This window comes from Aphidius gifuensis, linkage group LG4 (genome assembly GCF_014905175.1).
Source record: "Aphidius gifuensis isolate YNYX2018 linkage group LG4, ASM1490517v1, whole genome shotgun sequence".
NCBI classification, from domain to species: Eukaryota; Metazoa; Arthropoda; class Insecta; order Hymenoptera; family Braconidae; genus Aphidius; species Aphidius gifuensis.
Window position 1 is genome coordinate 18,142,776 of NC_057791.1, and position 12,563 is coordinate 18,155,338.

Sequence of the window (12,563 nt, forward strand, 5' to 3'; positions counted from 1 at the left end):
TATAGTATATTAATTAAATTTGTTTTTTTTTTATTTATTTTAAATTACCAAATTTATCAAAAAATAATGGACAATAACAAAAGAATTAAAAATAAAAATAATTTTTGTTTTTTTTTGGATTTGTTTACTATTTGTTTGCTATGAATAAATATTTTTATTTAAGTATACTTTTGAAAGGTATAATTTATCGTCTCAATGTATCAACTAAACAAAAAAAAAAATAAAATTATATATTAAAAAAAATTTTTCAACATCTATTAGTGATAATAAATGATTTGGAGGTAATTACAACTTATTCAATAGTCTGATTGTCGTGACTAAACTAAACTTGTGTCAAGTTATACAATCCATTTGATCAAAAAAAAACAAAAATAATTTTTTTTTTCTTAATATGGCCTTGGCGTGACATCTAATTTTATTTAACTCTTTTATTTCCTGGACTTTACTAACAAATTTTTTTTTTTTACCTCTTCATTGTTGTCGAGTTAAAAACTTTAAAAAAATAAAAAAAATACATCTGTTTTTCATTGATGATTATTGACAGTGTGATTGTCTGTTTTGTTATGATCACTCATCATTACATGGCAAAAAAAAAAAAAGAGATAACTGGGGTTATCACTGATATGATTTTCTTGGTAGTTGTTAAAAAGAAAAATTCCAAATGATAAAAAGGAAACAACGTACGTGATAAATAGTGCATAGACAACAGTCAAGTGCAATTGTGGACCAGCCTAAATGGCATTTAAATCGTGAAGTTTATATGACAAAAGTTTAGAAAATAAACAACATAAATATTGATTATTAATTTTAAATTTACTGTACTTTAAATTTGTGAATTTATCAATAACCAAAAAAGTCTATAAAAACTATTTTTAATAATAAATATCAAACAATGAAGCTATTATTTAAAATTGTGGTAGTTTTAGTTTTAGTAATTAATTTAAATGAAATTAATTGTTCACGTATTTTAGGAATTTTTCCATTCAATGCGAAAAGTCACATGCAAATGTTTGAACAATTGATGAAAGGATTAGCTCGAAGGGGTCATCAAGTTGATGTTGTCAGTTCATTTCCACTTAAAAAACCATATGAAAATTATACTGATATTTTTTTACCAACAGCGTTGCCAAAAATGGTCAACAATATGAGTTATAATACTCTTCAGGATATATTAAATAATGATATGATTGCTTTTTTAGCAACACAAGCTGGTAATTTAATTTGTGAAAAAGGTTTGCAAGATCCACAAATTCAAAGTATCATTAAAAAACCACCAAATAATCCACCTTATGATTTAGTAATTGTAGAAGTAAATATAATTTATTTAAATATATTAAACATATATTTTTATGAAAATAAATAATAATTATATTAATTTATTTTTCAAGATTTTTGCGGCTCATTGTTTTGCGGCGATTGGACATCATTTAAATGTTCAAGTTGTTGGTATTAGCTCATCAGCTTTGTATCCATGGGGTAATGATATTATTGGTAATCCAGAAAATCTTGGATTTGTGCCAAATAATTTTCTATCATTTCGAAATAACATGAATTTTCTTCAACGTTTTTACAATGTTATACATACATTTTATTATAAATATAATTTTAATTATTTAACAACAAGTCAAAGTGGATTAATTAAAAAATATATTGATAATAAAATACCAGGAATTAGAGAATTAGAAAATAATATGGCAATTGTTCTTACAAATACTCATCCATCATTGAATGGTGCTAGACCACAAGTTCCAGCAGTTATTGAAGTTGGTGGACTTCATGTTCAAGAAGATTATGAAGAGGGCGAAATTTCACCGGTAAGTTTTTATTGAAAAATGAAAATTTATCAGCCTAATTACTCTGCAATCAACCTTACAAAATGATCAATAAATAAATAAATTTTATCAATAATTTTAATCATTAAATGATCAAATTAAAATGACAAAAAAATATCGTTTTTTTTTGGTTTATTTATCAGGAAGATCTTGAATGGATGAATGACAGTAATGATGGATTTATTTACTTTACATTTGGCTCAATGATAACAATAGAATCATTTCCAAAAAATGATCTTGATGTATTTTACAAATCACTTGGTAAAATATCACCAGTTAGAATATTAATGAAAGTACCAGAACCAAAATTACTGCCACCTGGTTTACCAAAAAATATACGAACATTTTCATGGATACCACAAATTAAAGTACTCAGTAAGTATGATTATTTGAAACTACAAATAAAAATACAATTGTTTTAATTTGATATTTTTTAGAACACAAAAATATACGAGCTTTTATAACACATGGTGGATTAATGGGAAGCCAAGAAGCAATTACCTATGCTGTGCCAGTGATTGGGATTCCATTATTTGCCGATCAATTTATAAATATAAATACTCTTGTTGATAAAAATGTAGCTATTAAAATTGATAAAAATCATATTACCGAGGATAAATTTGATAATGCGCTTAAAGAAATTTTGTATAATCCAATTTACAGGTAAGATAATAGTTAATATTTTAAATTCAATTCTCATTGAAAAATAAAACATTTAATTATTAATTATTTTATATTCTATTTATAGAAATTCAATGAAAGAACTTTCGGATAATTTTTTGGATCGTCCACTCAATGCGATGGATACTGCTTGTTTTTGGATTGAATATGTTATAAGACGTGGTAATAAGGTCATGAGGTCAGCATCACTCGATCTTTTTTGGTGGCAAATTGCACTTCTTGATGTCTATGTTGTTATTCTTTTACTAGCCATGTCAGCCGTTTATATTATTAGAGAATTTATTCGATATACTTTGAATTTAATATACAAAAAAAAACATAAAAAATCTCAATTGAATAATAAAAAAATTAATTAAATAGATATGCTTTATTAGAATAAAAAAATTATAAAGGTTATTTTAAAAATAAATAAATAAATAATTATTAAATTATTTTTCTGATTTTTAAATAATTATTTGCTTTTCATTTCCAGTCTATTGAAAATATTGGTAATCGATATATAATTTTCTAAATGAATTTTATAAACTGGTTCATTATTTTTTTAAATTATATTATTCATATTGATATAGAAAATTTAAGCCTACAGGTATATATTTAATTTTAAGATAATATTAAAATAAATTATCGAGTAAGATAATATGTTTTAAATTATTTTATACATGTGTTTGACATGTTATTTCATTCGACCTCAACACTGACCCAGACTGTTCATTGAAAAAATATGTTGCTATAGCGATCAAATTACAACAAATAATAAAAACTACTTGTCATTATTATGCCATTTGAAAGGCATAACATATTTTTCCATCAGCGATGAATTTAAATAATCTAAACTAAACAAGTTAAACAAATTTTTAAGTAAATTTAAAATGTAAAAAGTGCCGAGAAAAACAGTGACACTTTCAGGTAATTAAATTGAAAATAATTCTGCGAGTAATAAATTAAATTTCATTAATTATAAATTTTAATTTTCTTAACAAGATTGATAAATAATCTTGAAAAAAAAAAACTTTTCATTCAGCAGATATTTTAATAGAATATAAAAGCTTTACTTTAAAAAAAAAAAAAAAATATTATATTATTTTTTTTTAGTATAAACGTAATTAATAAATAATATCAAAAATTTATTAATTATATCATTCGATTATTTATTGTCTTTAATTTTATAAATAAAAAAATTGAATTTAAATAATTTCAAAAAAAAAATACACGTGGTAAGAACAATTTAAATTTGAAAAAAAAAAAAAAAAATTGAGAGGTTCTCACTAGTTCAATTGCATAATACGTATCATATAGAAATAATAATAATAATAATAAAAATAATCCACATGTCGATCACAACAGTCGACTGCACGCGATAATTTTTATTAAATTTTTTTCACATTTTTTCTTTTACAGTATAACAGCAGTATTAATGTAATTTAAAAAATAATTATAATATCTAAAAACAAGAATAAATAAATTTAAAAAAAAAGAAATAAAAAAAAAAAAAAAAAGATACGCTTATCATAACAACATGTATATGTTAACATAAACTGAAGCCTTGAATGATATCGACAGATAATCATTGAATATAAATGAAAATAAAAATATAAAAAAAAATAAAAAATTATTCAAACATTGATAAAATAATTTGTTTTCTATAAATTATTAATCATTGTTTATAATCAAAAATTAATTTTAATTATCTATTATTGAAATTGGTAAGTTGATAATGAGGTTGAAAGAGAGGGAGGATAAATACCGAGATGCATTTCAGGTTGAAATAAAATAATGAATAGACACGAACTTGTGAGTTACATCAAACGACGTCTAGTTATAAATTTAATATTTTAAAAAAAACAGTATTGACTGGTTTGTTGAAAAAAAAATTAAAAACATCTTTTAATAAATTAATAATTTTTATTATCAAAATGATGTTTTTGGTAAAATTTTTTGTGCTAATAATATTTATTGGAATTGAATTTAAAAAATGTGAAAGTGCTAGAATATTAGGAATTTTTCCTTTAAATTCGAGGAGCCATATGATGGTGTTTGAACAACTTATGAAGGGTTTAGTTAAACGGGGTCATCAAGTTGATGTTGCCAGTACATTTCCACTTAAAAAACCATATCCAAATTATACTGATATTGTATTGTCATCACCTCTGCCAGCACTGGTTAACAATGTTGATTATGAAAGAGCTCAAGGTTTTGTTAATAATAATTTGGTACATTTTTTAGCAACACAAGCTGGAAATTTACTCTGTGAAAAAGGATTTGAAAATCCTGAATTACAAAAAATCATACAAAATCCACCAAAAGATCCACCGTATGATTTAGTAATGACCCAGGTATGAAAAACAAATATATACATATTTTTTAATTGATTAATTTTAATCGTTTTTTTTTTGTAAATATTACAGATATTTTCAGCAAATTGTTTTTTGGCATTTGGACATCATTTAAAAGTACCAACAATTGGTTTAAGTCCAACTCCAATGTACCCATGGATCAATGACATGATTGCTAATCCAGAAAACTTGGCAATCGCACCAAATGGACTATTAAATTACACTGAAAAAATGACATTTTTTCAACGTGTTCATAATGTCCTACATACAGTTTATAAAAAACATTATTTTAATTATTATTCATCTGAACAAACGGAAATAATTAGAAAACATTTTGGTGAAGATACACCAAGTGTTAGAGAATTAGAAAAAAATATGGCACTTATTATTGCAAATACTCATCCAATTTTAAATGGCATGATACCAAAAGTACCAGGTCTCATTGATGCTGCTGGACTACATATTTATGATGATCCACAACAAAAACTTCCAATTGTAAATAATTTTAATTACTTTTTCTTTTTCATTATCTAAATTAACAATATGTTTTTTTTATTTTTTAAGGATGATAAAAAATGGCTAGATGAAAGTACTGATGGATTTATATACTTTACATTTGGCTCGATGATTAATATTGAAACATTTCCAAAACATGTTATTGAAACATTATACAAATCATTTAAAAAATTATCACCAATTAGAGTATTTATTAAAATTAATAAACCCGACAAATTACCACCTGGTTTACCAACAAATGTACGTACATTTTCATGGATTCCACAAATAAAAGTACTCAGTAAGTATAATTATTCTAAAAATTAATTAAAGTATTTGGGGATTATCTGAATTGATTATTATTTAGAGCATAAAAATATTCGTGCATTTATAACACACGGTGGATTGATGAGTACCCAAGAAGCAATAACATATAAAGTACCAATGATTGGAATGCCAGTAATTGCTGATCAATTCCTCAACATTGATCATTATGTTAAAAAAAATATTGCCATTAGATTGGATTATGCTGATATTACCGAAGAGAAATTTGATTTTACGTTGAATGAAATTCTCAATAATCCAATTTATCGGTAAGTTTATATTTATTAAATTTATTATAGAAAAAATATCAATAAAAAAAGTAATTAATGTAATATATTTTCTCGTATTTTAGAGATACTGTCAGTGAAGTTTCAAGAAAATTTTTAGATCGACCTTTAAGTGCAATTGATACAGCATGTTACTGGGTTGAATATGTTATCAGAAATGGTGATAAAACACTCAGATCACCAGCTTACGATTTGTACTGGTGGCAAGTTCAACTTCTTGACGTTTACATGGTACTTTTTATTATTTCAATAATGATTTTTATTGTTATCGCAGTATTTATACGTTTTATAATAAAACTAGCAATTAATTATAAACAAAAAAATAAAAAAAATACAGATAATAAAAAAACAAAGTAAAAAAAAAAAATTTTAAGTTGAAAATAATGTTAAAAAAATATTGAAAATATAATTGAAATATGACGAAGTATAAAATTAATGTAATCATCAGTTGAACTGTCTTATTAAATATCTATTAAATCACTAATCTTTTCCGGAAGAATGAATAAAATAAAAGTCACCGAATAAAATAAAAAAAAAATGTAAAAAAATAATTGAACGTCACTGCAACGTAATATAATAATGATAAAATAACAATAGGTTGTGTAGATTGATTCATTGTCATATGTATTAAAATTTGTAAATTGTTATTCACATGATAAAAAAATTAATCAACAATCATGCATCAAATTTGTAATGTCATTTGAACAAACAAAGAAAATATATATATAAAAAATTACAAAAAACAAAAGTGTATATTTAATATAAAAAAAACAAAGAAGTACATATATAAATGTAATTTTATAGATAAAAAATTTAAAGTGTCATTGACGTTGATTCGTATATTTCCGCTGATATACGAGATGACAAATTATACACATACTAAAAAAATGCAATTCATGCGGTTTTCCCTCCACTATTTTTTCATGCAATTTTTTTTCCCCTCTGCAATTCTTGTCAGATAAATTCAAACTGGATATTAAATAGTCGTGATTATTCTGTTGATAAGTTTGTGGTAAGGTTCGTCATTACCACAAAGGCGAAATATATTTTCTTTTAATAATATATTATTGCACAAAAATACTGAGTTGAATAATAATTTAAATAAAAAATTAATAGTATAAAATGTTTTAATAAAAACAAGTGTATAGAAAATTTTAAAAAAATTAAAATTATTTAGTGTTTATTATCAAATAATAATATGGAAGGATTTAGAATATTGATGGTGATATTTGGGAGTTTATTTGTGATTCCAATTGACAGTTATAGAATATTGGCAATATTTCCATTTCAATCACGAAGTCATCAAATGATGTTTGATGGAATAACCAAGGGATTAGCTAAGGCTGGACATCAAATTGATGTCATGACAATTTATCCATTAAAAAATCCACCAGCTAATTATAGCATTGTAGTTAATCTTCAGGATAAAGTTGAGAGTTTAGTTAATAAATGGGACGTGTCATTTGCTACAAATTTGGGTGATGATACTTTGCCAATAATTGCTGAACCATTTGGCAATGGTATTTGTGAATTTTTAGGTCTACCAGAAATGCAAAAAATTATTAAAAATCCACCAAAAAATCCAGCCTATGATCTTGTTATTGTTGAAGTAAATTAATTCTTTAAATTTATATATTTTTCTACTGCTCAACACTAATTTTATTATTATTTATTTAGTCATTTGGAGCTAATTGTTTTATTGGCCTTGGATATGTATTAAAAGTTCCTGTTATCATGGTTAGTTCGACAATTGATTTACCCTGGCTAGATGACGCACTTGGACAGCCAACAAATACAGCATTTTTTCCAGCAATGTTTACGGGAAATGCTCCTCCAATGTCATTCATTACACGTTTTTTAAATACAATTAAAAGTCATATTAATATTATTCGTTATCGATATATTACTGATACCGTACAAAATTCACAAATGAAAAAATATCTGGATCCAAATATTCCATCATTGCAAGAGCTGGAAAAAGATGTTGTATTAGCACTTGTTAATTCTTTTCACAGTTTAAGTGGTGTCAGACCAGTTGTACCAAATATCATTGAAGTTGCAGGATTACATGTTGAATCAAATTATAATCCACTGTCAAAGGTTGGTATTGAGTATTGACATAATTTTATTTATCTTATTTTTTATTTAAATACTGCTTTATTTTTTCTTGAAGGAATTGGAACAGTGGTTGAATGAAAGTACATCAGGAGTAATTTACTTTACTCTTGGTTCAATGGTTAACATTGAAACATTTGAGGAGAAAACGATGAGAGCAATTTACTCGGTATTTGAGAAAATTGCTCCAGTACGAGTACTCATGAAAGTGGCTAATAAAGACAAGCTTTTACCTGGTCTTCCTGCTAATATTAAAACGTCATCTTGGATTCCTCAAGTTGCTGTTTTAGGTATGTAAAAATAATTAAATCTTGAATTATTTATTAAATAATATTTTATTATGACAGCACATAAAAATACAAGAGCATTTATAACTCATGGTGGACTTATGAGCTCTCAAGAAGCATTAACGTATGGTATTCCTATGATTGGTATTCCACTTTTTGGTGATCAACAAGCAAATATTATGTTTTATTCACGACGCAATATGGCTTTATCATTAAACATTAGAAATTTAACTGAAACGGAATTATTTAATGCAGTTAACGAAATACTTAATAATCCGAAATACAAGTAAGTTAAGTATTCATAAAATTATTATAACTTTTATTTCTACTATTTTATTTATATATCTATTTTTATTATATCATTTAGAAAAGCTGCTGAATTTCAATCAGCTAGATTTTTAGATCGTCCAATGTCTGCGCTAGACACAGCAATTTATTGGACAGAGTATGCAATAAGAAATGGACCTAATTCTTTGAGGTCACCAGCAGTCGATATGTATTGGTGGCAAGTGGCTCTTCTTGATGTCTACTTATTTATATTATTTTTAATTGTAACATCAATTTACACAATACTTCAAATAATTAAAATTTTCATGAAATTATTTTCGTTAAAATCAGTTAAATATAAAAAAACATAATTAAAACGTTGAAAAAAAATTTTCATTGTCAATTGAATTAATAAAAATATCTGAATATAAATATTAAATTAATCCAGCTTTTGTTTAATAAATAGACTAATGATTATTTCAATACAACAAACGAGTCAATTATATTCTTATCAATTTTAATTATCGAGGAGTTTACTTGCCATGATAAACTTTAATCGCGTCGTTATGATTTTATCAAAAGTGTATATCAAGTTATCCGACACTTGGGAAGAATCAATAGACCATTTTCATGAAAAATAATTAAATGAGATTATTTATAATTTTTTTATTGTTAAACAAATTATTACATTTTGAAATAAATTTGTTATCAAAGTTCAATATTTAAATTATCAATGTTAATTTACTAAATGAAAATAATTTTCATTGAAAAAAAAAAAAACAAAACCGGTATAAAAGATTTCTGTACATTATATAATGTCTTGAAGATATTTTTATTCGCATAATTACTAGTTACTCCAAGGCCGTATTATTTTAATTCATCATGAATTTCTGCCAGTCAGCATTCAGCACAGTTAATGTTCGCAGATACTTTTATTACGTCGTGTACAATTGCATGAAAAAATCATTCATACTAATTTGTAACAAATGATTTCTAGAAATATTTTAAAAATGTGGTCAATCAATATAATTGTAATTTATTTAATTGCAACTGTGTATATTAATACGAGTACAGCATTAAATATACTTGGTGTATTTCCAGTGGCAGGTAAAAGTCACTTGATTGTCGGTGAAGAAATATTAAAAACACTGGCATCAAAAGGACACAAGGTCGATGTAATTTCACATTTTCCACAGAAAAATAATATACCAAATTATACAGATATTAATATTTCTGGCACAGTTCCATCATCTGTCAATAACATGACATTTCAACAGACTCAATCTTCAACTGGATTAAAATATGCTCTTCATTTAATAGGAGAAAAACTTTGTGATTTATTGGAACATCCTGAGTTCCAAAAAGTATTAAAAAAACCAAAAAAATCATATGATGTAATTATTGTTGAGGTAAATATAAAAGTGTTGATAAATCAAAGAAAAAAAAATCCAATAATTATTGCTTTTGATTGACTTATTTTTTATTTTTTTACAGTTGTTTTTTGCACAGTGCTATTTGGCACTTGGTCAACACTTGGATGCACCAGTTGTTGGACTAGTAGCATCAAAAATGCATGACTGGTTGTATACACCATTTGGGAATTCTTTTAATCCATCATACATTGCAAGTCTCATGACTGGTCATACTCAACAGATGACTTTTACGGAAAGATTTATCAATACGTATTTTTATTATTCATTAACGTGTCAATTTAATTACTACTTGGAGAATCAATCTCATAAAGTTAAAAAATATTTTAATCGAAGTTTGTCATCAATACAAGAACTCTACAGTGATGTTTCGATTGTACTTGTAAATTCACATTACAGTATAAATGAAATTAAACCACAAACACCAGATATCATTGACATTGGAGGTCTTCATGTAGATTCAAAATCAGAATTAACACCGGTAATTTATATTGAATATAACAATTAATTTTTTTATCTTTAACATCTGTTAATTATTGTCAAAAATTTAAATTATATTTTAGGATTTAAAAAAATGGCTTGATGAGAGTGAGGAGGGCTGTGTTTACATTTCATTTGGATCGATGGTACAAATTGAAACACTACCTGCTGATAAATTAGAGGCATTTTATGAAACATTTAAAAAAATATCACCTGTACGTGTACTTATGAAAATAGCAAAACCCGAAATGTTACCTTCTGATCTTCCAAAAAATGTTAAAATTTCATCTTGGTTACCACAAATTGCTATATTAAGTAAATATTGATTTTTAAATTTATTCTATATTACCTGTCATTTGTTAGAGTACATGATATTCATCAGGCTTACTTTTTAAGTATCAAATTATTTTTTTTTATAGAGCATAAAAATACCAAAGCATTTGTTACACATGGAGGTTTAATGGGAACTCAAGAATCGATTGCTTGGGGTGTACCACTAGTTGGAATTCCTTTATTTGGTGATCAACATGCAAATCTTCAAAGTTATGCGAGCAAAAAAATTGCTATAGTTATACAGGTTGAATCATTTAATGCTGAAATTTTAACAAATTCAATTCAGACTGTACTAAATGATCCTGAATACAGGTAATATTAAAATGTATTTTAAAATTTTAAAAATATAATTTATAATTTTTATGTTTATTATTTTAGAAATAATGCAAAAGAAATTAGTCGTCTTTTTATGGATCGACCAATGAGTCCAAGAGACACGGCTGTTTATTGGATCGAGTATGCAGCAAGACATGGTAATCGTTTAAAATCACCAGCAGTAAAATTAACCTGGTGGCAATTTTATTTATTGGATGTGTATGCCTGTATCTTGGCAACTGTTATTATCATAATATATATTTCAAAAAAATTACTATGCTTTGGATTTAGAATTTGTTTTTCTAAAAACAAAGATGATTCTAAAAAATCCATAGTTACTAAAAAAAATAAATAAACAATTTTATGTTTATTTAAGCTGAATGTGTATCACTAAGAATTTAATTCATCAATTAAAATTCTTATCACGAGCATATTTAAAATTAAAAAAAAAAAAAAACAAAAATTAATCCACACTGTTGTTTGGCTACTTTCACGTTATTGCATAATTCAAATATTTTTTTATATTATATTAAAATGTCTTATTCATTGTGGTTTTAAAAAAAATTATATATTCTAATTATTATAATTAAATATAATTATTGTGGTGCATTAAAAATACTTGGGATATTCTCTCTTCCTGTAAAAAGTAATTTTGTTATGGGAGAAGAATTAATGAAAGCTCTCCGTTATAAAGGTCACAAACTTTATAAGTGCATTTTCACAAGAATATTTAAATAAAAATTATACTAATATTTAAAAAAAATAATATAAATTATTTAACATATAATTCGTAAAATAATAGCGACTATTTTACAATGAAAAATTTATTGAACGTGATGGTACATGAGCGTGTAAATACATGGCAAATCCACAATTACAAATGATAAAAAAAAACAAATAAAAAATACATATGATGTCATTGTTATTGAGGTGAGCATGATAAACATGTTTTTTTCCCAGATTAAATGCTTATTATTCAATAAAATTCAATTCAATTTGTACAATAAATATTATTTTAATAAAAATTAATTAAAAAAAGTTATTTTCCAATAATTTATTTAGCTATTAAGTGGCCAGTGTTTTATAGCATTTGGTAAACATCTTGATGTACCAATTGTCGTCTTATTAACATCAACAATGCAAGACTAGCTGACCCTTTGCTAATCCATTTAATCCAAGTTTGGATTCAGGTTACAGTCAAGAAATACTTGTCAATTATTGTTCATTTAATTAATGTTTTATTTACCAAAAATATAAATAAACAAATTGATTATGTTGATAAATACTTTAACCATGAATTATCATCAATGCAAGAACTCTATAATGATGTTTCTCTTTAACTCGTCAATTCGCATAACAGTATTAATAATATAAAAACACAAAC

At 25.0% G+C, this 12,563-nt stretch overlaps 3 protein-coding genes across 4 annotated transcripts in view; 2 read left to right on the forward strand and 1 right to left on the reverse strand.

Annotated features, from left to right (window-relative positions):
* LOC122855406 (calcitonin gene-related peptide type 1 receptor) overlaps positions 1 to 12,563 on the reverse strand; it is a 51,491-nt gene that overhangs the window by 27,052 nt on the left and 11,876 nt on the right. The window lies entirely within an intron of this gene.
* Positions 678 to 2,964, forward strand: LOC122855405 (UDP-glucosyltransferase 2-like). The gene is made up of 5 exons (XM_044156721.1): positions 678 to 1,309; positions 1,389 to 1,814; positions 1,976 to 2,207; positions 2,270 to 2,495; positions 2,581 to 2,964. The coding sequence occupies exons 1-5, from the start codon at positions 893 to 895 to the stop codon at positions 2,867 to 2,869; spliced, it is 1,590 nt and encodes a 529-aa protein (XP_044012656.1). The 5' UTR covers positions 678 to 892; the 3' UTR covers positions 2,870 to 2,964.
* LOC122853659 lies at positions 4,283 to 11,534 on the forward strand. The gene is made up of 16 exons (XM_044154077.1): positions 4,283 to 4,846; positions 4,919 to 5,341; positions 5,411 to 5,642; positions 5,709 to 5,934; positions 6,018 to 6,276; positions 7,130 to 7,561; positions 7,630 to 8,052; positions 8,126 to 8,357; positions 8,415 to 8,640; positions 8,722 to 8,980; positions 9,088 to 9,116; positions 9,619 to 10,030; positions 10,116 to 10,532; positions 10,615 to 10,846; positions 10,951 to 11,176; positions 11,243 to 11,534. Exons 1-16 carry the CDS (start codon positions 4,427 to 4,429, stop codon positions 11,532 to 11,534), a joined length of 4,740 nt encoding a protein of 1,579 aa, XP_044010012.1. The 5' UTR covers positions 4,283 to 4,426.